The 27,049-nt window shown below is 33.0% G+C and overlaps 1 protein-coding gene across 1 annotated transcript in view; it reads right to left on the reverse strand.

The window, feature by feature from the left end:
• Positions 1–9,867, reverse strand: part of CTSF (cathepsin F) — a gene marked incomplete in the record, with an annotated part of 120,734 nt that extends 110,867 nt beyond the window's left edge. The window contains 3 exon segments of the mRNA XM_053719971.1: positions 3,988–4,073; positions 7,778–7,891; positions 9,568–9,867. Coding sequence (XP_053575946.1) covers positions 3,988–4,073; positions 7,778–7,891; positions 9,568–9,852 — 485 coding nt within the window.
• Between the last annotated feature and the right edge of the window lie 17,182 nt (positions 9,868–27,049).

Raw genomic sequence — 27,049 nt, forward strand, 5'->3', positions numbered from 1 at the left:
TACTGTGTAATGTATATTTATTAGACAGTGTTAATATGAGTGTAACTGTACTGTGTAATATTTATTAGATAGTGTTATTATGTGTGTAACTGTACTGGGTAATGTATATTTATTAGACAGTGTTATTATGAGTGTAACTGTACTGTGTAATGTATATGTATTAGTGTTATTATGTGTGTAACTGTACTGTGTAATGTATATTTATTAGACAGTGTTATTATGTGTGTAACTGTACTGTGTAATGTATATTTCTTAGACAGTGTTATTATGTGTGTAACTGTACTGTGTAATGTATATTTATTAGATGGTGTTATTATGTGTGTAACTGTACTGTGTAATGTATATTTATTATATAGTGTTATTATGTGTGTAACTGTACTGTGTAATGTATATTTATTATATAGTGTTATGTGTGTAATTATACCGTGTAATGTATATTTATTAGTGTTATTATGTGTATAACTGTACTGTGTAATGTATATTTATTAGTGTTATTATGTGTATAACTGTACTGTGTAATGTATATTTATTAGACTGTTATTATGAGTGTAACTGTACTGTGTAATGTATATTTATTAGACAGTGTTATTATGAGTGTAACTGTACTGTGTAATGTATATTTATTAGATAGTGTTATTATTAGTGTAACTGTACTGTGTAATGTATATTTATTAGATGGTGTTATTATTAGTGTAACTGTACTGTGTAATGTATATTTATTAGATAGTGTTATTATGTGTGTAACTGTACTGTGTAATGTATATTTATTAGATGGTGTTATTATTAGTGTAACTGTACTGTGTAATGTATATGTATTAGTGTTATGTGTGTAACTGTACTGTGTAATGTATATGTATTAGTGTTATTATGTGTGTAACTGTACTGTGTAATGTATATTTATTAGATAGTGTTAATATGAGTGTAACTGTACTGTGTAATGTATATTTATTAGATAGTGTTAATATGAGTGTAACTATACTGTGTAATGTATATTTATTAGATAGTGTTATTATGTGTGTAACTGTACTGTGTAATGTATATTTATTAGATGGTGTTATTAGTGTAACTGTACTGTGTAATGTATATTTATTAGATGGTGTTATTAGTGTAACTGTACTGTGTAATGTATATTTATTAGTGTTATGTGTGTAACTGTACTGTGTAATGTATATTTATTAGATGGTGTTATTAGTGTAACTGTACTGTGTAATGTATATTTATTAGTGTTATGTGTGTAACTGTACTGTGTAATGTATATTTATTAGATGGTGTTATTATTAGTGTAACTGTACTGTGTAATGTATATTTATTAGATGGTGTTATTATTAGTGTAACTGTACTGTGTAATGTATATTTATTAGTGTTATTATGTGTGTAACTGTACTGTGTAATGTATATTTATTAGACGTGTTATTAGTGTAACTGTACTGTGTAATGTATATTTATTAGATAGTGTTATTATGTGTGTAACTGTACTGTGTAATATATATTTATTAGACAGTGTTATGTGTGTAACTGTACTGTGTAATGTATATTTATTAGACAGTGTTAATATGAGTGTAACTGTACTGTGTAATATTTATTAGATAGTGTTATTATGTGTGTAACTGTACTGGGTAATGTATATTTATTAGACAGTGTTATTATGAGTGTAACTGTACTGTGTAATGTATATGTATTAGTGTTATTATGTGTGTAACTGTACTGTGTAATGTATATTTATTAGACAGTGTTATTATGTGTGTAACTGTACTGTGTAATGTATATTTCTTAGACAGTGTTATTATGTGTGTAACTGTACTGTGTAATGTATATTTATTAGATAGTGTTATTATGAGTGTAACTGTACTGTGTAATGTATATTTATTAGACAGTGTTATTATGTGTGTAACTGTACTGTGTAATGTATATTTATTAGATAGTGTTATTATGTGTGTAACTGTACTGTGTAATGTATATTTATTATATAGTGTTATTACGTGTGTAATTATACCGTGTAATGTATATTTATTAGATAGTGTTATTATGTGTATAACTGTACTGTGTAATGTATATTTATTAGTGTTATTATGTGTATAACTGTACTGTGTAATGTATATTTATTAGACTATTATGAGTGTAACTGTACTGTGTAATGTATATTTATTAGACAGTGTTATTATGAGTGTAACTGTACTGTGTAATGTATATTTATTAGATGGTGTTATTATTAGTGTAACTGTACTGTGTAATGTATATTTATTAGATGGTGTTATTATTAGTGTAACTGTACTGTGTAATGTATATTTATTAGTGTTATGTGTGTAACTGTACTGTGTAATGTATATTTATTAGATGGTGTTATTAGTGTAACTGTACTGTGTAATGTATATTTATTAGATGGTGTTATTAGTGTAACTGTACTGTGTAATGTATATTTATTAGATAGTGTTAATATGAGTGTAACTGTACTGTGTAATGTATATTTACTAGACAGTGTTATGTGTGTAACTGTACTGTGTAATGTATATTTATTAGACAGTGTTATTATGTGTGTAACTGTACTGTGTAATGTATATTTATTAGACAGTGTTAATATGAGTGTAACTGTACTGTGTAATGTATATGTATTAGTGTTATTATGTGTGTAACTGTACTATGTAATGTATATTTATTAGATAGTGTTAATATGAGTGTAACTGTACTATGTAATGTATATTTACTAGACAGTGTTATGTGTGTAACTGTACTGTGTAATGTATATTTATTACACAGTGTTATTATGTGTGTAACTGTACTGTGTAATGTATATTTATTAGATAGTATTAATATGAGTGTAACTGTACTGGGTAATGTATATTTATTAGACAGTGTTATTATGAGTGTAACTGTACTGTGTAATGTATATTTATTATTGAGTGCTATTATGTGTGTAACTGTACTGTGTAATGTATATTTATTAGATAGTGTTATTATGTGTGTAACTGTACTGTGTAATGTATATTTATTAGATAGTGTTATTATGAGTGTAACTGTACTGTGTAATGTATATTTATTATTGAGTGCTATTATGTGTGTAACTGTACTGTGTAATGTATATTTATTAGATAGTGTTATTATGTGTGTAACTGTACTATGTAATGTATATTTATTAGATAGTGTTATTATGTGTGTAACTGTACTGTGTAATGTATATTTATTAGATAGTGTTATTATGTGTGTAACTGTACTATGTAATGTATATTTATTAGACAGTGTTATTATGAGTGTAACTGTACTGTGTAATGTATATTTATTAGATAGTGTTATTATGTGTGTAACTGTACTGTGTAATGTATATTTATTAGACAGTGTTATTATGTGTGTAACTGTACTGTGTAATGTATATTTATTAGATAGTATTAATATGAATGTAACTGTACTGAGTAATGTATATTTATTAGACAGTGTTATTATGTGTGTAACTGTACTGTGTAATGTATATTTATTAGATAGTGTTATTATGTGTGTAACTGTACTGTGTAATGTATATTTATTAGACAGTGTTATTATTAGTGTAACTGTACTGTGTAATGTATATTTATTAGACAGTGTTATTATGTGTGTAACTGTACTGTGTAATGTATATTTATTAGACAGTGTTATTATGTGTGTAACTATACTGTGTAATGTATCTTTGATGTGTTTTGTGCAACTTTTTAGTTCTGAAATTGTGGTAATCATTCTAGAGTAAATGGATTGTGTTTACTTTCAGCGCGTAATACCAGCGGTAAGCCTGATGATCATAAACACCCACGATAAACCCCTTATCGCTTGCGTGCAAAAACGATTACACTGCACTCGTAATCTGGTCCATAGTAAGGCAGTGTATGTTTTCTAACTGCCCATCAGTTTAAAGGTTGTTTTTTTCTTTAGATTTTTTTTATATAAATATTAATATTTATCCTGGTGAACAGTTGAACAAGACAACCATATCTGCTGGCACTGTACTGAAATATTAAGATGCACATACTTTCCTGGGAACACGCCTGGCTTAGGACTTTAGTTTCATTTCTCCATGGGGCAATCAGTATGGAAAACGAACACTTTACCCCCTGGGTAAAATAAATCATAAAGTTAGACATTAATAATAGTAACACCAAACACAGCCTAGCATAATGTAGAATTGGACAAGAAAGAAAGGGAGATCGTGGGAGGCGCAGTTAGTAACTGTAAAAATTGTTTTATATATTTTTAATTAAAAGCAATCTATTTAGGAATTCTTATATGGAATATTATATGTAAATTGAGACACCGGTGTCCTAGGAATATAGGAATTGATTGTGTTAATTTTAGAGTGTTTAATAAAATTATAGATGTGTTTGGAATTTGAGTGAGGTTTTCTTTATATTCTGTGAGAAACTTTCTAAAGGAACTTTTAATTATTAGCACACAGATTTTAATAAGGAATTTCTAATTATTTGTTTTTTTAATATATATATATATATATATATATAATATATATATATATATATATATATATATATATATATATATATATAGATATAGATAGATATATATATATATATATATATATATATATATACACACATATTTAGGAGCAGACTGCTCTTTGAGCGCCTCCCACAATCTCCCCTTTTTTCTTGTATATATTGGTTACTTCCGTTTGGAGAGAGGTGTAACAATAGTGGGTGTGCTAAGTGCTGCTGAAACCAGGATCCTAGACAGACCCTGTTAACTGGATAATGTAGAATTGGAATTGTTTTAAAATTATTTAGAAGTACATTAAAAAGTCAATTTTTGTTCTTTGCTGAATCTAAACATGGCTATTTATAATTCCTCACAATTTATTCAATGTATTTTTCACTTACATCATAGTACAACAATTATCTCATGTATTTCTTTAGTTAATTGTCTTACCATTGTCAAAAAAAAAAAAATAATAATAATAATAATAATAATAATATGTAAATTATGACCCTTGGGGATTTGTTCTCACTAAGGTTCGGAGGAAACATACAGGCCTAAAGGGATACAGCTGCACCTCACTGATGAGACCCAAAGAACATCGAAACGTACGTCTGTGGATGGCATCTCTAAGTCAGTGGGGGATTGCCTGGTATTTCTGGGCTTAACTATCTTTTTTTAGATAGGATCTGGCTGATATACTGCAGGAAAGAGGTTGTTCTCATGCGCTGACTAGCAACAAAACAAGATACTGATACTATGTTCATTCCCTTGTCAAAATAATAATCTCACTCCATGAAGCACATATATTTTACAAGCACCGTTTACAATTCCTGTGGTGAAGCAACAAGATCTGGGTTGCAACATTAGCTTTTCAGATTACTGAAATTCTTCCTTTTTCTTGCTATGTTTTTCTAGATGCTGCAAGTAGATTTGTTGGGTTTTAAGGGGACAATTTAACTAAAAATAATATGCTCTAATTTGTTCATGTCATTTTACCATAGCTTTACTCGCAAGTGTGCCATATTTGCTAAACTTCACTGGCATGGAGAGAAATATCTAACCCTCTCATGAGATGAATACCCTCAATTCTCTAAAACTGTCCCAGCGAGTGCAATAGAGAATCTTACAGGGGAGAGGCCCTAGCACTGAATTTGTTTACCCAAATACAAATAATATTGTGGTGTATTCAGGGAACTTTTAACTTCTCTTCTAATAAGCACAAATTACGCATTTTGAAACAGACTCGCCATCTGACAGGATAAAACAGCGAGACCTGTGGCCATAAAATGCTAGAGCATACAAAAAGAAAACTTCATTTTAAAAATAGAAATAATTCACTTGGAAGTTTGTACTTTTTTGTAAAGTGTTAACTTCATATTTTGAAATCACATTGTACCTGAAATGTAATTTTTTCCTGCACAGTGTGCAAGACAAGGGCAGTTATTGGTGGATACATGCGTATGCTCTAATTAGCTTATCTGCTGTGTCCTATATTAAGTTGAGACTGCCAAATGGGCTTTAACTATGTTTTTAATAATTTGCTAAGTTAAACACATTGTTTTATTAATGTAATATAACATGCATGAACAAACTGTAAAAGAATATTTTTTTGGAATATGACCCAATACATAATGCAATTTAAGACATTTCCTCTATAGCATTTCACTTTACATTGCTTAAGTAATTTCTAAATAACCTACTTTAAGGGACAGTCTACAATAAAATTGTTATTGTTTATAAAGATAGATAACGCCTTTACTACCCATTCCCCAGCTGTGCACAACAAACATTGTTATATTAATAGACTTTATAACATTTAATCCTCTACATTTCTGCCTGTTTTTTTATTTGCCTTTCTCAGCAAGAGACTGCTAGTTCATGTGTGCCATATATAAATAACATTGTGATCACGCCCGTGCACTAGAGTTAGACACTGCTAGTTCATGTGGGCCATATAGATAACATTGTGCTCAAGCCGGTGGGTTCTGCACAACACAGCACTAATTGGCTAAAATGCAAGTCAATAGATAATAAATAAAAAGTCATGTGATCAGGGGGCTGTCGGAAGATGATTAGAAATAAGGTAATCACAGAGGTTAAAAGTATATTAATATAACTGTGCTGGTTGTGCAAAATTGGGGAATGAGTAATAAAGGAATTATCTATCTTTTTAAACAATAAACATTTTAGAGTTGACTGTCCCTTTAAAATAAATGTATCTGTGTTTCACCAGTATCTTAAAGGGACAGTCTACACCAGAATTTTTATTGTTTTAAAAGATAGATAATCCCTTTATTACCCATTCCCCAGTTTTGCATAACTAACACAGTTATATTAATATACTTTTTACCTCTGTGATTATCTTGTATCTAAGCCTCAGCAAGCTGCCCCTTTTTTCAGTTCTTTTGACAGACTTGCAGTTTAGCCAATCAGTGCCTGCTCCCAGATAACACTATGCTGGTGCACGAGAAGTTATCTATATGAAATAAGTGAACTAACACCCTCTAGTGGTGAAAAACTGTTAAAAATGCAATCTGAAAGAGGTGGTCTTCAAGGTCTAAGAAATTAGCATATGAACCTCCTAGGTTAAGCTTTCAACTAAGAATACCAAGAGAACAAAGCAAAATTGGTGATAAAAGTAAATTGGAAAATTGTTTAAAATTACATGTTCTATGTGAATCATGAAAGTTTTTTTTGGCCTAGACTGTCCCTTTAATTATCTTTTGCTAATGTTAAAACAAATAATAATGATACTATGTACAAGGAGTGTTTTCCCAGTTAATTATTGACTGTCATCACTGCGGTTTATTGCGTCAGTAACGTGCTTATGTAATACACAACACCTTACTCTCTCACGCTAGCTCAGCAGGCAAGGTCACAGTTATACTCAGTGTAAAAATCAGAATCTCATCATTTGTCACCATTTATTTTATCCAAATTAAAGTTCATCTCTAAAAAACTATAAAAGTTAAGTTGTGAAATTCTATAGCTTCGCACGTCGACAGAATGGCGAAACCAAATCCGCTTTGCAAGACATAAAAAGCAATGCTGTCCTGTAGCATAACATGTAAGATTTATAGACTTGCTCTCCCAAATCTGTCATTCTATGTTTATTAAACTGTGATGTTTTAACCCCCCCCCATAATGAGTCAGCGCTCTACAAATCATCAGACTGTCAGCTGATATGAGAATTTGCCGACTGTCCTATATCCTATTGTCTACTGATCTTGTGAGACTGGTTTGTCTCCGTTCTGCACTAAATTAATCATCTCATCTGGCTTTACTGTAAACAAGTTTTATCTTATACACAATGTGTAATTAATATTACCTTTATCTGAACTGGACCAGTGAGCTGACAGTTCTCCGGTATCACGTCCTCTTCCTTCTTACAAAGCGTGCGCCCCAATAAAACAGTCAGATCGTATTTCACCCCAGATACCACCTGGAAAACAAGTGACACATTGGAATCATAAGGGGAAGCGTGCAAATCAAGTTGAGAGAGAACAGGTAATTAAAAGGGGCACCAGATTGTATAATGTTCACGTTGCATTGGTAGTTTTTGCAAAAGTTGACCATACTGTAGATACATTATTAAGTAATAACATTTTTTTTCATCCATTATTATTGATTTCTTTTGATGGTCAGAGAGACAGACAATCTGCAAAAGCTGATGAACTGAATACAGGCAAGATCTTGTGTCTGTATAACAGTACTCTCTTAAGCATACAGGTCAGTAAAGTTGCACGTGCGCACTCCAGAAGAAGTTAGTGCGAAGCGCAGCTTTACTGACGCATCTTAATGGAGATGAGCAACTCGATCCAAATTGCCTTTGAGTTCCAGTGTCCTCTTGTGCAGAAAAAATAGTTTAATTAAGAGATTGGTTTGCGAAAAGGTAAGTACGTTTGTACACTACAAAATCATGGTATATGCAAATTTCAGATTGCTCTACTGACTGTAAGCTCTTCAGACCAAAGTCCGCCTCCTGCTGTATTCACAGATTTTCACTAGTTGGTTATTTGAATCTTTATTTTTTTACCATTATCAGTATCATTTGGTACACGCTACTCATATATACCGTATATGCAGCATGATTTCCTATTGCACATTTGTTCAGCACTGTAAAGACGCCAACATTATAAGTGTAATTATTTATTTATAATAGGGGATTATGCTGAAAAGCTAAAAATGTTAATAAAGTTAACCCTGTTTGGTTGCTAAAAGGTTAATGCACAATCAAAAATGTATCTAACTTCGGGTAGGCAGTTAGTGTAGAAACTAAACCTAACTGATGCAGTGTCGCGTTTCACCTGTACCAAATTATTACGTCTGGGCTTCACCTGTACTAAATTATAACGTTTTCGTCTCGTTAAGAGTTTTGCCATAACAGCACTTTCGAGGCTACCATGATATTGCTGAGGTAATGTCACCTTGCGCCTTCACTAACTACGACATCACTTCTGTTTATCACAGGTTATTCAATGGGTTAACCCTAAAAGCACAAAGAAACGTGCTCTACTCTAGCTGCTGTAGATTACAATATTGCTGCACTCTCTCATGCGTGGTGATAATGTCGTAGAGAGAAGCCCTGCACCTGCAACATGCTAGCTACGAAATTGCCCTCAACAATATAGCAGCTGCAGAAAACCATTTGGATGAGGAACAATATATCTATGTATCATTACCCAATTCTCACAATTCTTTTCAGGTGAGATAGGGGATTAACGAACATTTATTTTACAGTTTTAATAAAGGTGTAGTTTAGCGTCCCAGATTCGGAAGGTACCACATCCCACCGTGAAAGGTAACGTGGGGGTGGGACACAGCAGGGGTTGCGGGGCCGGTAACAGATTGCTGATTTGGGAACCTATCAATGTCCCCCACGACGGGTTGTAGTACCTTCCGAATTTGCGACGCTAAACTACACCTTTACCACAGTTTTTATTGCTCCATATTAATATTTTAAGATTTATTTATGGCTAATAAAGTAATAATACATTTTAAACATTATGTTGCCAAAACATTTACATCCGTCTCTATTATAAACTAGGCTATATGTGACGTCATAGCCCCCAACATGACGTCATGATCTGCTGTAGTGACGTCATATTCATCTCTCACCTGTTTCCTTGCCTCGGTGACTCGCAGCTGCCGGTATAAAACGTCCTGCTCGGTACCCCGGTTATATTCCCGCACTGCCAGGTCTGCCGCCCGCTGTACCTCCGTATCCCCAGGGGAGAGCTCCCGCCAGCTGCCTGAAGGCAAGCCGGTAACCGGGCTCAGAACGGCGAGCAGAACAAACAGAATCATCACTGTGACAATCCGGGACTCACTGTGACAGCCAGAGGCAAGGAGCTCTGGTGTAAACACAGGACAGCACCGCCCCTGTGACGTTGGCGTCGCCATGTTAGATAAGGGCTCTAGCGTTGGCCATTATAAGAATGGGTAACTAATCCGGAATGCGGCCATCTTGGAACATGGCAAAAGGACCATAGAAGTGGTAGGCCGGCGTCACGTTGAAGCAGAAATGAAGTAACTATTGAGCGACCAGCGCCATGATTGTTTCTGGCAAAGTACATCGTATTGTTGTCATAAACATGATAAGCACGTGCTGTCACCTGTCACCTGCATTGTGTAACCAGCTAGTGGTTATATAGGGATCCTTATATATATCATACAGCCTTATATAACCAATAGTAGCCTGTGTGACACAGCATTTGTACTTACTCCTTTTATAATATATGCACAGTATATATATATATCATACAGCCTTATATAACCAATAGTAGCCTGTGTGACACAGCATTTGTACTTACTCCTTTTATAATATATGCACAGTATGTATATCATACAGCCAGGAGCCTTATATAACCAATAGTAACCTGTGTGTGACACAGCATTTGTACTTACTCCTTTTATAATATATGCACAGTATATATATCATACAGCCTTATATAACCAATAGTAGCCTGTGTGACACAGCATTTGTACTTACTCCTTTTATAATATATGCACAGTATATATATCATACAGCCTTATATAACCAATAGTAGCCTGTGTGACACAGCATTTGTACTTACTCCTTTTATAATATATGCACAGTATATATATCATACAGCCTTATATAACCAATAGTAGCCTGTGTGACACAGCATTTGTACTTACTCCTTTTATAATATATGCACAGTATATATATATCATACAGCCTTATATAACCAATAGTAGCCTGTGTGACACAGCATTTGTACTTACTCCTTTTATAATATATGCACAGTATGTATATCATACAGCCTTATATAACCAATAGTAGCTTGTGTGACACAGCATTTGTACTTACTCCTTTTATAATATATGCACAGTATATATATATATCATACAGCCTTATATAACCAATAGTAGCCTGTGTGACACTGTATTTGTACTTAGTCCTTTTATAATATATGCACAGTATATATATATATCATACAGCCTTATATAACCAATAGTAGCCTGTGTGACACAGCATTTGTACTTACTCCTTTTATAATATATGCACAGTATATATATCATACAGCCTTATATAACCAATAGTAGCTTGTGTGACACAGCATTTGTACTTACTCCTTTTATAATATATGCACAGTATATATCATACAGCCTTATATAACCAATAGTAGCCTGTGTGACACAGCATTTGTACTTACTCCTTTTATATTATATGCACAGTATATATATCATACAGCCTTATATAACCAATAGTAGCTTGTGTGACACAGCATTTGTACTTACTCCTTTTATAATATATGCACAGTATATATATCATACAGCCTTATATAACCAATAGTAACCTGTGTGACACAGCATTTGTACTTACTCCTTTTATAATATATGCACAGTATATATATCATACAGCCTTATATAACCAATACTAACCTGTGTGACACAGCATTTGTACTTACTCCTTTTATAATATATGCACAGTATATATATATCATACAGCCTTATATAACCAATAGTAACCTGTGTGACACAGCATTTGTACTTACTCCTTTTATAATATATGCACAGTATATATATCATACAGCATTATATAACCAATAGTAGCCTGTGTGACACAGCATTTGTACTTACTCCTTTTGTATTATATGCACAGTATATATATCATACAGCCTTATATAACCAATAGTAGCCTGTGTGTGACACAGCATTTGTACTTACTCCTTTTATAATATATGCACAGTATATATATCATACAGCCTTATATAACCAATAGTAGCTTGTGTGACACAGCATTTGTACTTACTCCTTTTATAATATATGCACAGTATATATATCATACAGCCTTATATAACCAATAGTAGCTTGTGTGACACAGCATTTGTACTTGCTCCTTTTATATTATATGCACAGTATATATATCATACAGCCTTATATAACCAATAGTAGCTTGTGTGACACAGCATTTGTACTTACTCCTTTTATAATATATGCACAGTATATATATCATACAGCCTTATATAACCAATAGTAGCCTGTGTGTGACACAGCATTTGTACTTACTCATTTTATAATATATGCACAGTATATATATATCATACAGCCTTATATAACCAATAGTAGCTTGTGTGACACAGCATTTGTACTTACTCCTTTTATAATATATGCACAGTATATATATCATACAGCCTTATATAACCAATAGTAGCTTGTGTGACACAGCATTTGTACTTACTCCTTTTATATTATATGCACAGTATATATATCATACAGCCTTATATAACCAATAGTAGCTTGTGTGACACAGCATTTGTACTTACTCCTTTTATAATATATGCACAGTATATATATCATACAGCCTTATATAACCAATAGTAACCTGTGTGGCACAGCATTGTACTTACTCCTTTTATAATATATGCACAGTATATATCATACAGCCTTATATAACCAATAGTAGCCTGTGTGACACAGCATTTGTACTTACTCCTTTTATAATATATGCACAGTATATATCATACAGCCTTATATAACCAATAGTAGCTTGTGTGACACAGCATTTGTACTTACTCCTTTTATAATATATGCACAGTATATATAGGCTTACCATAATTTTTAGAGGTGAAACTGGGACCACCTGGTGTGGTGCCCATGGGGGTGTGGCCATGGGTGTGGTCAAGGGGGCGTGGCTATTACCGGTCCTTTTAAAGTAGTAGCTTTTATATGCGTAATGTTTTGTGGATACTCTACCCTTCCTCAGTCAAACAAGTGAATCACACAGTTTAAATTGACCATAACTCCACCCCCTAGTGAAAAGGGCACCATTACGTGCGTGCAATTTCTCTCCGAGGACTGGATTCTGATTTGCTTATCAGTTGAAGAAGAAGGCAGCTACGTAATGGTCGGGGGAGTTCGGCATCCATATTTACCGGGTATTAGTAGTTAGCAACGCTGATTAGGACAGAAGCAAGGCTGCAAGGCAGGAGGGGTATAGTGTAGGCGGACCTCCGTTTTTTTATTTTCAATATCAAAACATGTTAAAGTAAGTGTTGACTGTCCCTTTAAGGAACAGAGCCAAATACTTATAAGGCATAAATGCAACATTGAATGAAATAAGTAAAAAAGAAATACCTGCTAAACCTGTTTAAGAGGCTACTCTATACCATAATGCAGGAAGATTACAGCCAAAATGCTATTCTGCATGAAGTAAAGCAAGATCCACGCCAATCCTGCCTGTATGCACTTCCTGTTCATACTCATATGATTCCCCTAAAGGTGTATAACTGGTGATGTCACCAGGGGTCGAAGGGGGGTGTTAAATTCTTAGAAAAATAAACCAAGTAGTACTACAAAATTTAAAAACCCTATGCTGCTCACTCAGCCTGTATTACTAAATGTAAACTTTGAAGGACACAGACTCTAAGCTAAGCAGGGCTGTATGTAACAAAGTATCAGCATCCAACTATGCTGGAGAGTTATAATCCAGTCATTTTGAATAATGTGTCCGGGTTTCCGGTGGTCTTCAACCCGGATACATGATTTGAAACCCAGAGGTGGCAACCCTACTGGGACAGAATGAACAACTGGGTGGGACACTGGGACAGCGCCTCCAAACCGGGACAATCCCAGTAAAAGTGGGACTTCTGGTAAATATAAGTATATATATCATACAGCGTTATATAACCAATAGTAGCTTGTGTGACACAGCATTTGTACTTACTCCTTTTATAATATATGCACAGTATATATATCATACAGCCTTATATAACCATACAGTATATATATCATACAGCCTTATATAACCATACAGTATATATATCATACAGCGTTATATAACCATACAGTATATATATCATACAGCCTTATATAACCAATAGTAGCCTGTGTGACACAGCATTTGTACTTACTCCTTTTATAATATATGCACAGTATGTATATCATACAGCCTTATATAACCAATAGTAGCTTGTGTGACACAGCATTTGTACTTACTCCTTTTATAATATATGCACAGTATATATATCATACAGCCTTATATAACCAATAGTAGCTTGTGTGACACAGCATTTGTACTTACTCCTTTTATAATATATGCACAGTATATATCATACAGCCTTATATAACCAATAGTAGCCTGTGTGACACAGCATTTGTACTTACTCCTTTTATATTATATGCACAGTATATATATCATACAGCCTTATATAACCAATAGTAGCCTGTGTGACACAGCATTTGTACTTACTCCTTTTATAATATATGCACAGTATATATATCATACAGCCTTATATAACCAATAGTAGCCTGTGTGACACAGCATTTGTACTTACTCCTTTTATAATATATGCACAGTATGTATATCATACAGCCTTATATAACCAATAGTAGCTTGTGTGACACAGCATTTGTACTTACTCCTTTTATAATATATGCACAGTATATATATCATACAGCCTTATATAACCAATAGTAGCCTGTGTGACACAGCATTTGTACTTACTCCTTTTATAATATATGCACAGTATATATATATCATACAGCCTTATATAACCAATAGTAGCCTGTGTGACACAGCATTTGTACTTACTCCTTTTATAATATATGCACAGTATGTATATCATACAGCCTTATATAACCAATAGTAGCTTGTGTGACACAGCATTTGTACTTACTCCTTTTATAATATATGCACAGTATATATCATACAGCCTTATATAACCAATAGTAGCCTGTGTGACACAGCATTTGTACTTACTCCTTTTATATTATATGCACAGTATATATATCATACAGCCTTATATAACCAATAGTAGCTTGTGTGACACAGCATTTGTACTTACTCCTTTTATAATATATGCACAGTATATATATCATACAGCCTTATATAACCAATAGTAACCTGTGTGACACAGCATTTGTACTTACTCCTTTTATAATATATGCACAGTATATATATCATACAGCCTTATATAACCAATACTAACCTGTGTGACACAGCATTTGTACTTACTCCTTTTATAATATATGCACAGTATATATATATCATACAGCCTTATATAACCAATAGTAACCTGTGTGACACAGCATTTGTACTTACTCCTTTTATAATATATGCACAGTATATATATCATACAGCATTATATAACCAATAGTAGCCTGTGTGACACAGCATTTGTACTTACTCCTTTTATAATATATGCACAGTATATATATCATACAGCCTTATATAACCAATAGTAGCTTGTGTGACACAGCATTTGTACTTACTCCTTTTATAATATATGCACAGTATATATATCATACAGCCTTATATAACCAATAGTAGCTTGTGTGACACAGCATTTGTACTTGCTCCTTTTATATTATATGCACAGTATATATATCATACAGCCTTATATAACCAATAGTAGCTTGTGTGACACAGCATTTGTACTTACTCCTTTTATAATATATGCACAGTATATATATCATACAGCCTTATATAACCAATAGTAGCCTGTGTGTGACACAGCATTTGTACTTACTCATTTTATAATATATGCACAGTATATATATATCATACAGCCTTATATAACCAATAGTAGCTTGTGTGACACAGCATTTGTACTTACTCCTTTTATAATATATGCACAGTATATATATCATACAGCCTTATATAACCAATAGTAGCTTGTGTGACACAGCATTTGTACTTACTCCTTTTATAATATATGCACAGTATATATCATACAGCCTTATATAACCAATAGTAGCCTGTGTGACACAGCATTTGTACTTACTCCTTTTATATTATATGCACAGTATATATATCATACAGCCTTATATAACCAATAGTAGCCTGTGTGACACAGCATTTGTACTTACTCCTTTTATAATATATGCACAGTATATATATCATACAGCCTTATATAACCAATAGTAGCCTGTGTGACACAGCATTTGTACTTACTCCTTTTATAATATATGCACAGTATGTATATCATACAGCCTTATATAACCAATAGTAGCTTGTGTGACACAGCATTTGTACTTACTCCTTTTATAATATATGCACAGTATATATATCATACAGCCTTATATAACCAATAGTAGCCTGTGTGACACAGCATTTGTACTTACTCCTTTTATAATATATGCACAGTATATATATATCATACAGCCTTATATAACCAATAGTAGCCTGTGTGACACAGCATTTGTACTTACTCCTTTTATAATATATGCACAGTATATATATCATACAGCCTTATATAACCAATAGTAGCTTGTGTGACACAGCATTTGTACTTACTCCTTTTATAATATATGCACAGTATATATATCATACAGCCTTATATAACCAATAGTAGCCTGTGTGACACAGCATTTGTACTTACTCCTTTTATAATATATGCACAGTATATATATATCATACAGCCTTATATAACCAATAGTAGCCTGTGTGACACAGCATTTGTACTTACTCCTTTTATAATATATGCACAGTATGTATATCATACAGCCTTATATAACCAATAGTAGCTTGTGTGACACAGCATTTGTACTTACTCCTTTTATAATATATGCACAGTATATATATCATACAGCCTTATATAACCAATAGTAGCTTGTGTGACACAGCATTTGTACTTACTCCTTTTATAATATATGCACAGTATATATCATACAGCCTTATATAACCAATAGTAGCCTGTGTGACACAGCATTTGTACTTACTCCTTTTATATTATATGCACAGTATATATATCATACAGCCTTATATAACCAATAGTAGCCTGTGTGACACAGCATTTGTACTTACTCCTTTTATAATATATGCACAGTATATATATCATACAGCCTTATATAACCAATAGTAACCTGTGTGACACAGCATTTGTACTTACTCCTTTTATAATATATGCACAGTATATATATCATACAGCCTTATATAACCAATAGTAACCTGTGTGACACAGCATTTGTACTTACTCCTTTTATAATATATGCACAGTATATATATATCATACAGCCTTATATAACCAATAGTAACCTGTGTGACACAGCATTTGTACTTACTCCTTTTATAATATATGCACAGTATATATATCATACAGCATTATATAACCAATAGTAGCCTGTGTGACACAGCATTTGTACTTACTCCTTTTGTATTATATGCACAGTATATATATCATACAGCCTTATATAACCAATAGTAGCCTGTGTGTGACACAGCATTTGTACTTACTCCTTTTATAATATATGCACAGTATATATATCATACAGCCTTATATAACCAATAGTAGCTTGTGTGACACAGCATTTGTACTTACTCCTTTTATAATATATGCACAGTATATATATCATACAGCCTTATATAACCAATAGTAGCTTGTGTGACACAGCATTTGTACTTGCTCCTTTTATATTATATGCACAGTATATATATCATACAGCCTTATATAACCAATAGTAGCTTGTGTGACACAGCATTTGTACTTACTCCTTTTATAATATATGCACAGTATATATATCATACAGCCTTATATAACCAATAGTAGCCTGTGTGTGACACAGCATTTGTACTTACTCATTTTATAATATATGCACAGTATATATATATCATACAGCCTTATATAACCAATAGTAGCTTGTGTGACACAGCATTTGTACTTACTCCTTTTATAATATATGCACAGTATATATATATATCATACAGCCTTATATAACCAATAGTAGCTTGTGTGACACAGCATTTGTACTTACTCCTTTTATATTATATGCACAGTATATATATCATACAGCCTTATATAACCAATAGTAGCTTGTGTGACACAGCATTTGTACTTACTCCTTTTATAATATATGCACAGTATATATATCATACAGCCTTATATAACCAATAGTAACCTGTGTGGCACAGCATTGTACTTACTCCTTTTATAATATATGCACAGTATATATCATACAGCCTTATATAACCAATAGTAGCCTGTGTGACACAGCATTTGTACTTACTCCTTTTATAATATATGCACAGTATATATCATACAGCCTTATATAACCAATAGTAGCTTGTGTGACACAGCATTTGTACTTACTCCTTTTATAATATATGCACAGTATATATAGGCTTACCATAATTTTTAGAGGTGAAACTGGGACCACCTGGTGTGGTGCCCATGGGGGTGTGGCCATGGGTGTGGTCAAGGGGGCGTGGCTATTACCGGTCCTTTTAAAGTAGTAGCTTTTATATGCGTAATGTTTTGTGGATACTCTACCCTTCCTCAGTCAAACAAGTGAATCACACAGTTTAAATTGACCATAACTCCACCCCCTAGTGAAAAGGGCACCATTACGTGCGTGCAATTTCTCTCCGAGGACTGGATTCTGATTTGCTTATCAGTTGAAGAAGAAGGCAGCTACGTAATGGTCGGGGGAGTTCGGCATCCATATTTACCGGGTATTAGTAGTTAGCAACGCTGATTAGGACAGAAGCAAGGCTGCAAGGCAGGAGGGGTATAGTGTAGGCGGACCTCCGTTTTTTTATTTTCAATATCAAAACATGTTAAAGTAAGTGTTGACTGTCCCTTTAAGGAACAGAGCCAAATACTTATAAGGCATAAATGCAACATTGAATGAAATAAGTAAAAAAGAAATACCTGCTAAACCTGTTTAAGAGGCTACTCTATACCATAATGCAGGAAGATTACAGCCAAAATGCTATTCTGCATGAAGTAAAGCAAGATCCACGCCAATCCTGCCTGTATGCACTTCCTGTTCATACTCATATGATTCCCCTAAAGGTGTATAACTGGTGATGTCACCAGGGGTCGAAGGGGGGTGTTAAATTCTTAGAAAAATAAACCAAGTAGTACTACAAAATTTAAAAACCCTATGCTGCTCACTCAGCCTGTATTACTAAATGTAAACTTTGAAGGACACAGACTCTAAGCTAAGCAGGGCTGTATGTAACAAAGTATCAGCATCCAACTATGCTGGAGAGTTATAATCCAGTCATTTTGAATAATGTGTCCGGGTTTCCGGTGGTCTTCAACCCGGATACATGATTTGAAACCCAGAGGTGGCAACCCTACTGGGACAGAATGAACAACTGGGTGGGACACTGGGACAGCGCCTCCAAACCGGGACAATCCCAGTAAAAGTGGGACTTCTGGTAAATATAAGTATATATATCATACAGCGTTATATAACCAATAGTAGCTTGTGTGACACAGCATTTGTACTTACTCCTTTTATAATATATGCACAGTATATATATCATACAGCCTTATATAACCATACAGTATATATATCATACAGCCTTATATAACCATACAGTATATATATCATACAGCGTTATATAACCATACAGTATATATATCATACAGCCTTATATAACCAATAGTAGCCTGTGTGACACAGCATTTGTACTTACTCCTTTTATAATATATGCACAGTATGTATATCATACAGCCTTATATAACCAATAGTAGCTTGTGTGACACAGCATTTGTACTTACTCCTTTTATAATATATGCACAGTATATATATCATACAGCCTTATATAACCAATAGTAGCTTGTGTGACACAGCATTTGTACTTACTCCTTTTATAATATATGCACAGTATATATCATACAGCCTTATATAACCAATAGTAGCCTGTGTGACACAGCATTTGTACTTACTCCTTTTATATTATATGCACAGTATATATATCATACAGCCTTATATAACCAATAGTAGCCTGTGTGACACAGCATTTGTACTTACTCCTTTTATAATATATGCACAGTATATATATCATACAGCCTTATATAACCAATAGTAGCCTGTGTGACACAGCATTTGTACTTACTCCTTTTATAATATATGCACAGTATGTATATCATACAGCCTTATATAACCAATAGTAGCTTGTGTGACACAGCATTTGTACTTACTCCTTTTATAATATATGCACAGTATATATATCATACAGCCTTATATAACCAATAGTAGCCTGTGTGACACAGCATTTGTACTTACTCCTTTTATAATATATGCACAGTATATATATATCATACAGCCTTATATAACCAATAGTAGCCTGTGTGACACAGCATTTGTACTTACTCCTTTTATAATATATGCACAGTATGTATATCATACAGCCTTATATAACCAATAGTAGCTTGTGTGACACAGCATTTGTACTTACTCCTTTTATAATATATGCACAGTATATATCATACAGCCTTATATAACCAATAGTAGCCTGTGTGACACAGCATTTGTACTTACTCCTTTTATAATATATGCACAGTATATATATCATACAGCCTTATATAACCAATAGTAGCTTGTGTGACACAGCATTTGTACTTACTCCTTTTATAATATATGCACAGTATATATATCATACAGCCTTATATAACCAATAGTAACCTGTGTGACACAGCATTTGTACTTACTCCTTTTATAATATATGCACAGTATATATATCATACAGCCTTATATAACCAATACTAACCTGTGTGACACAGCATTTGTACTTACTCCTTTTATAATATATGCACAGTATATATATATCATACAGCCTTATATAACCAATAGTAACCTGTGTGACACAGCATTTGTACTTACTCCTTTTATAATATATGCACAGTATATATATCATACAGCATTATATAACCAATAGTAGCCTGTGTGACACAGCATTTGTACTTACTCCTTTTATAATATATGCACAGTATATATATCATACAGCCTTATATAACCAATAGTAGCTTGTGTGACACAGCATTTGTACTTACTCCTTTTATAATATATGCACAGTATATATATCATACAGCCTTATATAACCAATAGTAGCTTGTGTGACACAGCATTTGTACTTGCTCCTTTTATATTATATGCACAGTATATATATCATACAGCCTTATATAACCAATAGTAGCTTGTGTGACACAGCATTTGTACTTACTCCTTTTATAATATATGCACAGTATATATATCATACAGCCTTATATAACCAATAGTAGCCTGTGTGTGACACAGCATTTGTACTTACTCATTTTATAATATATGCACAGTATATATATATCATACAGCCTTATATAACCAATAGTAGCTTGTGTGACACAGCATTTGTACTTACTCCTTTTATAATATATGCACAGTATATATATCATACAGCCTTATATAACCAATAGTAGCTTGTGTGACACAGCATTTGTACTTACTCCTTTTATAATATATGCACAGTATATATCATACAGCCTTATATAACCAATAGTAGCCTGTGTGACACAGCATTTGTACTTACTCCTTTTATATTATATGCACAGTATATATATCATACAGCCTTATATAACCAATAGTAGCCTGTGTGACACAGCATTTGTACTTACTCCTTTTATAATATATGCACAGTATATATATCATACAGCCTTATATAACCAATAGTAGCCTGTGTGACACAGCATTTGTACTTACTCCTTTTATAATATATGCACAGTATGTATATCATACAGCCTTATATAACCAATAGTAGCTTGTGTGACACAGCATTTGTACTTACTCCTTTTATAATATATGCACAGTATATATATCATACAGCCTTATATAACCAATAGTAGCCTGTGTGACACAGCATTTGTACTTACTCCTTTTATAATATATGCACAGTATATATATATCATACAGCCTTATATAACCAATAGTAGCCTGTGTGACACAGCATTTGTACTTACTCCTTTTATAATATATGCACAGTATATATATCATACAGCCTTATATAACCAATAGTAGCTTGTGTGACACAGCATTTGTACTTACTCCTTTTATAATATATGCACAGTATATATATCATACAGCCTTATATAACCAATAGTAGCCTGTGTGACACAGCATTTGTACTTACTCCTTTTATAATATATGCACAGTATATATATATCATACAGCCTTATATAACCAATAGTAGCCTGTGTGACACAGCATTTGTACTTACTCCTTTTATAATATATGCACAGTATGTATATCATACAGCCTTATATAACCAATAGTAGCTTGTGTGACACAGCATTTGTACTTACTCCTTTTATAATATATGCACAGTATATATATCATACAGCCTTATATAACCAATAGTAGCTTGTGTGACACAGCATTTGTACTTACTCCTTTTATAATATATGCACAGTATATATCATACAGCCTTATATAACCAATAGTAGCCTGTGTGACACAGCATTTGTACTTACTCCTTTTATATTATATGCACAGTATATATATCATACAGCCTTATATAACCAATAGTAGCTTGTGTGACACAGCATTTGTACTTACTCCTTTTATAATATATGCACAGTATATATATCATACAGCCTTATATAACCAATAGTAACCTGTGTGACACAGCATTTGTACTTACTCCTTTTATAATATATGCACAGTATATATATCATACAGCCTTATATAACCAATACTAACCTGTGTGACACAGCATTTGTACTTACTCCTTTTATAATATATGCACAGTATATATATATCATACAGCCTTATATAACCAATAGTAACCTGTGTGACACAGCATTTGTACTTACTCCTTTTATAATATATGCACAGTATATATATCATACAGCATTATATAACCAATAGTAGCCTGTGTGACACAGCATTTGTACTTACTCCTTTTGTATTATATGCACAGTATATATATCATACAGCCTTATATAACCAATAGTAGCCTGTGTGTGACACAGCATTTGTACTTACTCCTTTTATAATATATGCACAGTATATATATCATACAGCCTTATATAACCAATAGTAGCCTGTGTGACACAGCATTTGTACTTACTCCTTTTATAATATATGCACAGTATATATATCATACAGCCTTATATAACCAATAGTAGCTTGTGTGACACAGCATTTGTACTTGCTCCTTTTATATTATATGCACAGTATATATATCATACAGCCTTATATAACCAATAGTAGCTTGTGTGACACAGCATTTGTACTTACTCCTTTTATAATATATGCACAGTATATATATCATACAGCCTTATATAACCAATAGTAGCCTGTGTGTGACACAGCATTTGTACTTACTCATTTTATAATATATGCACAGTATATATATATCATACAGCCTTATATAACCAATAGTAGCTTGTGTGACACAGCATTTGTACTTACTCCTTTTATAATATATGCACAGTATATATATATATCATACAGCCTTATATAACCAATAGTAGCTTGTGTGACACAGCATTTGTACTTACTCCTTTTATATTATATGCACAGTATATATATCATACAGCCTTATATAACCAATAGTAGCTTGTGTGACACAGCATTTGTACTTACTCCTTTTATAATATATGCACAGTATATATATCATACAGCCTTATATAACCAATAGTAACCTGTGTGGCACAGCATTGTACTTACTCCTTTTATAATATATGCACAGTATATATCATACAGCCTTATATAACCAATAGTAGCCTGTGTGACACAGCATTTGTACTTACTCCTTTTATAATATATGCACAGTATATATCATACAGCCTTATATAACCAATAGTAGCTTGTGTGACACAGCATTTGTACTTACTCCTTTTATAATATATGCACAGTATATATAGGCTTACCATAATTTTTAGAGGTGAAACTGGGACCACCTGGTGTGGTGCCCATGGGGGTGTGGCCATGGGTGTGGTCAAGGGGGCGTGGCTATTACCGGTCCTTTTAAAGTAGTAGCTTTTATATGCGTAATGTTTTGTGGATACTCTACCCTTCCTCAGTCAAACAAGTGAATCACACAGTTTAAATTGACCATAACTCCACCCCCTAGTGAAAAGGGCACCATTACGTGCGTGCAATTTCTCTCCGAGGACTGGATTCTGATTTGCTTATCAGTTGAAGAAGAAGGCAGCTACGTAATGGTCGGGGGAGTTCGGCATCCATATTTACCGGGTATTAGTAGTTAGCAACGCTGATTAGGACAGAAGCAAGGCTGCAAGGCAGGAGGGGTATAGTGTAGGCGGACCTCCGTTTTTTTATTTTCAATATCAAAACATGTTAAAGTAAGTGTTGACTGTCCCTTTAAGGAACAGAGCCAAATACTTATAAGGCATAAATGCAACATTGAATGAAATAAGTAAAAAAGAAATACCTGCTAAACCTGTTTAAGAGGCTACTCTATACCATAATGCAGGAAGATTACAGCCAAAATGCTATTCTGCATGAAGTAAAGCAAGATCCACGCCAATCCTGCCTGTATGCACTTCCTGTTCATACTCATATGATTCCCCTAAAGGTGTATAACTGGTGATGTCACCAGGGGTCGAAGGGGGGTGTTAAATTCTTAGAAAAATAAACCAAGTAGTACTACAAAATTTAAAAACCCTATGCTGCTCACTCAGCCTGTATTACTAAATGTAAACTTTGAAGGACACAGACTCTAAGCTAAGCAGGGCTGTATGTAACAAAGTATCAGCATCCAACTATGCTGGAGAGTTATAATCCAGTCATTTTGAATAATGTGTCCGGGTTTCCGGTGGTCTTCAACCCGGATACATGATTTGAAACCCAGAGGTGGCAACCCTACTGGGACAGAATGAACAACTGGGTGGGACACTGGGACAGCGCCTCCAAACCGGGACAATCCCAGTAAAAGTGGGACTTCTGGTAAATATAAGTATATATATCATACAGCGTTATATAACCAATAGTAGCTTGTGTGACACAGCATTTGTACTTACTCCTTTTATAATATATGCACAGTATATATATCATACAGCCTTATATAACCATACAGTATATATATCATACAGCCTTATATAACCATACAGTATATATATCATACAGCGTTATATAACCATACAGTATATATATCATACAGCCTTATATAACCAATAGTAGTTTGTGTGACACAGCATTTGTACTTACTCCTTTTATAATATATGCACAGTATATATATCATACAGCCTTATATAACCAATAGTAGCTTGTGTGACACAGCATTTGTACTTACTCCTTTTATAATATATGCACAGTATATATATCATACAGCCTTATATAACCAATAGTAGCTTGTGTGACACAGCATTTGTACTTACTCCTTTTATAATATATGCACAGTATATATATCATACAGCCTTATATAACCAATAGTAGCCTGTGTGACACAGCATTTGTACTTACTCCTTTTATAATATATGCACAGTATATATATCATACAGCGTTATATAACCAATAGTAGCTTGTGTGACACAGCATTTGTACTTACTCCTTTTATAATATATGCACAGTATATATATCATACAGCCTTATATAACCATACAGTATATATATCATACAGCCTTATATAACCATACAGTATATATATCATACAGCGTTATATAACCATACAGTATATATATCATACAGCCTTATATAACCAATAGTAGTTTGTGTGACACAGCATTTGTACTTACTCCTTTTATAATATATGCACAGTATATATATCATACAGCCTTATATAACCAATAGTAGCCTGTGTGACACAGCATTTGTACTTACTCCTTTTATAATATATGCACAGTATATATATCATACAGCCTTATATAACCAATAGTAGCCCGTGTGACACAGCATTTGTACTTACTCCTTTTATAATATATGCACAGTATGTATATCATACAGCCTTATATAACCAATAGTAGCTTGTGTTACACAGCATTTGTACTTACTCTTTTTATAATATATGCACAGTATATATATCATACAGCCTTATATAACCAATAGTAGCCTGTGTGACACAGCATTTGTACTTACTCCTTTTATAATATATGCACAGTATATATATCATACAGCCTTATATAACCAATAGTAACCTGTGTGACACAGCATTGTACTTACTCCTTTTATAATATATGCACGGTATATATATCATACAGCCTTATATAACCAATAGTAGCATTGTGTGACACAGCATTTGTACTTACTCCTTTTATAATATATGCACAGTATATATATCATACATCCTTATATAACCAATAGTAGCTTGTGTGACACAGCATTTGTACTTACTCCTTTTATAATATATGCACAGTATATATATCATAAAGCCTTATATAACCAATAGTAGCTTGTGTGACACAGCATTTGTACTTACTCCTTTTATAATATATGCACAGTATATATATCATACAGCCTTATATAACCATACAGTATATATATCATACAGCCTTATATAACCATACAGTATATATATCATACAGCGTTATATAACCATACAGTATATATATCATACAGCCTTATATAACCAATAGTAGTTTGTGTGACACAGCATTTGTACTTACTCCTTTTATAATATATGCACAGTATATATATCATACAGCCTTATATAACCAATAGTAGCCTGTGTGACACAGCATTTGTACTTACTCCTTTTATAATATATGCACAGTATGTATATCATACAGCCTTATATAACCAATAGTAGCTTGTGTTACACAGCATTTGTACTTACTCTTTTTATAATATATGCACAGTATATATATCATACAGCCTTATATAACCAATAGTAGCCTGTGTGACACAGCATTTGTACTTACTCCTTTTATAATATATGCACAGTATATATATCATACAGCCTTATATAACCAATAGTAACCTGTGTGACACAGCATTGTACTTACTCCTTTTATAATATATGCACGGTATATATATCATACAGCCTTATATAACCAATAGTAGCATTGTGTGACACAGCATTTGTACTTACTCCTTTTATAATATATGCACAGTATATATATCATACATCCTTATATAACCAATAGTAGCTTGTGTGACACAGCATTTGTACTTACTCCTTTTATAATATATGCACAGTATATATATCATACAGCCTTATATAACCATACAGTATATATATCATACAGCCTTATATAACCATACAGTATATATATCATACAGCGTTATATAACCATACAGTATATATATCATACAGCCTTATATAACCAATAGTAGTTTGTGTGACACAGCATTTGTACTTACTCCTTTTATAATATATGCACAGTATATATATCATACAGCCTTATATAACCAATAGTAGCCTGTGTGACACAGCATTTGTACTTACTCCTTTTATAATATATGC

This window comes from Bombina bombina, chromosome 7 (assembly GCF_027579735.1).
Source record: "Bombina bombina isolate aBomBom1 chromosome 7, aBomBom1.pri, whole genome shotgun sequence".
Classification (NCBI taxonomy): domain Eukaryota; kingdom Metazoa; phylum Chordata; class Amphibia; order Anura; family Bombinatoridae; genus Bombina; species Bombina bombina.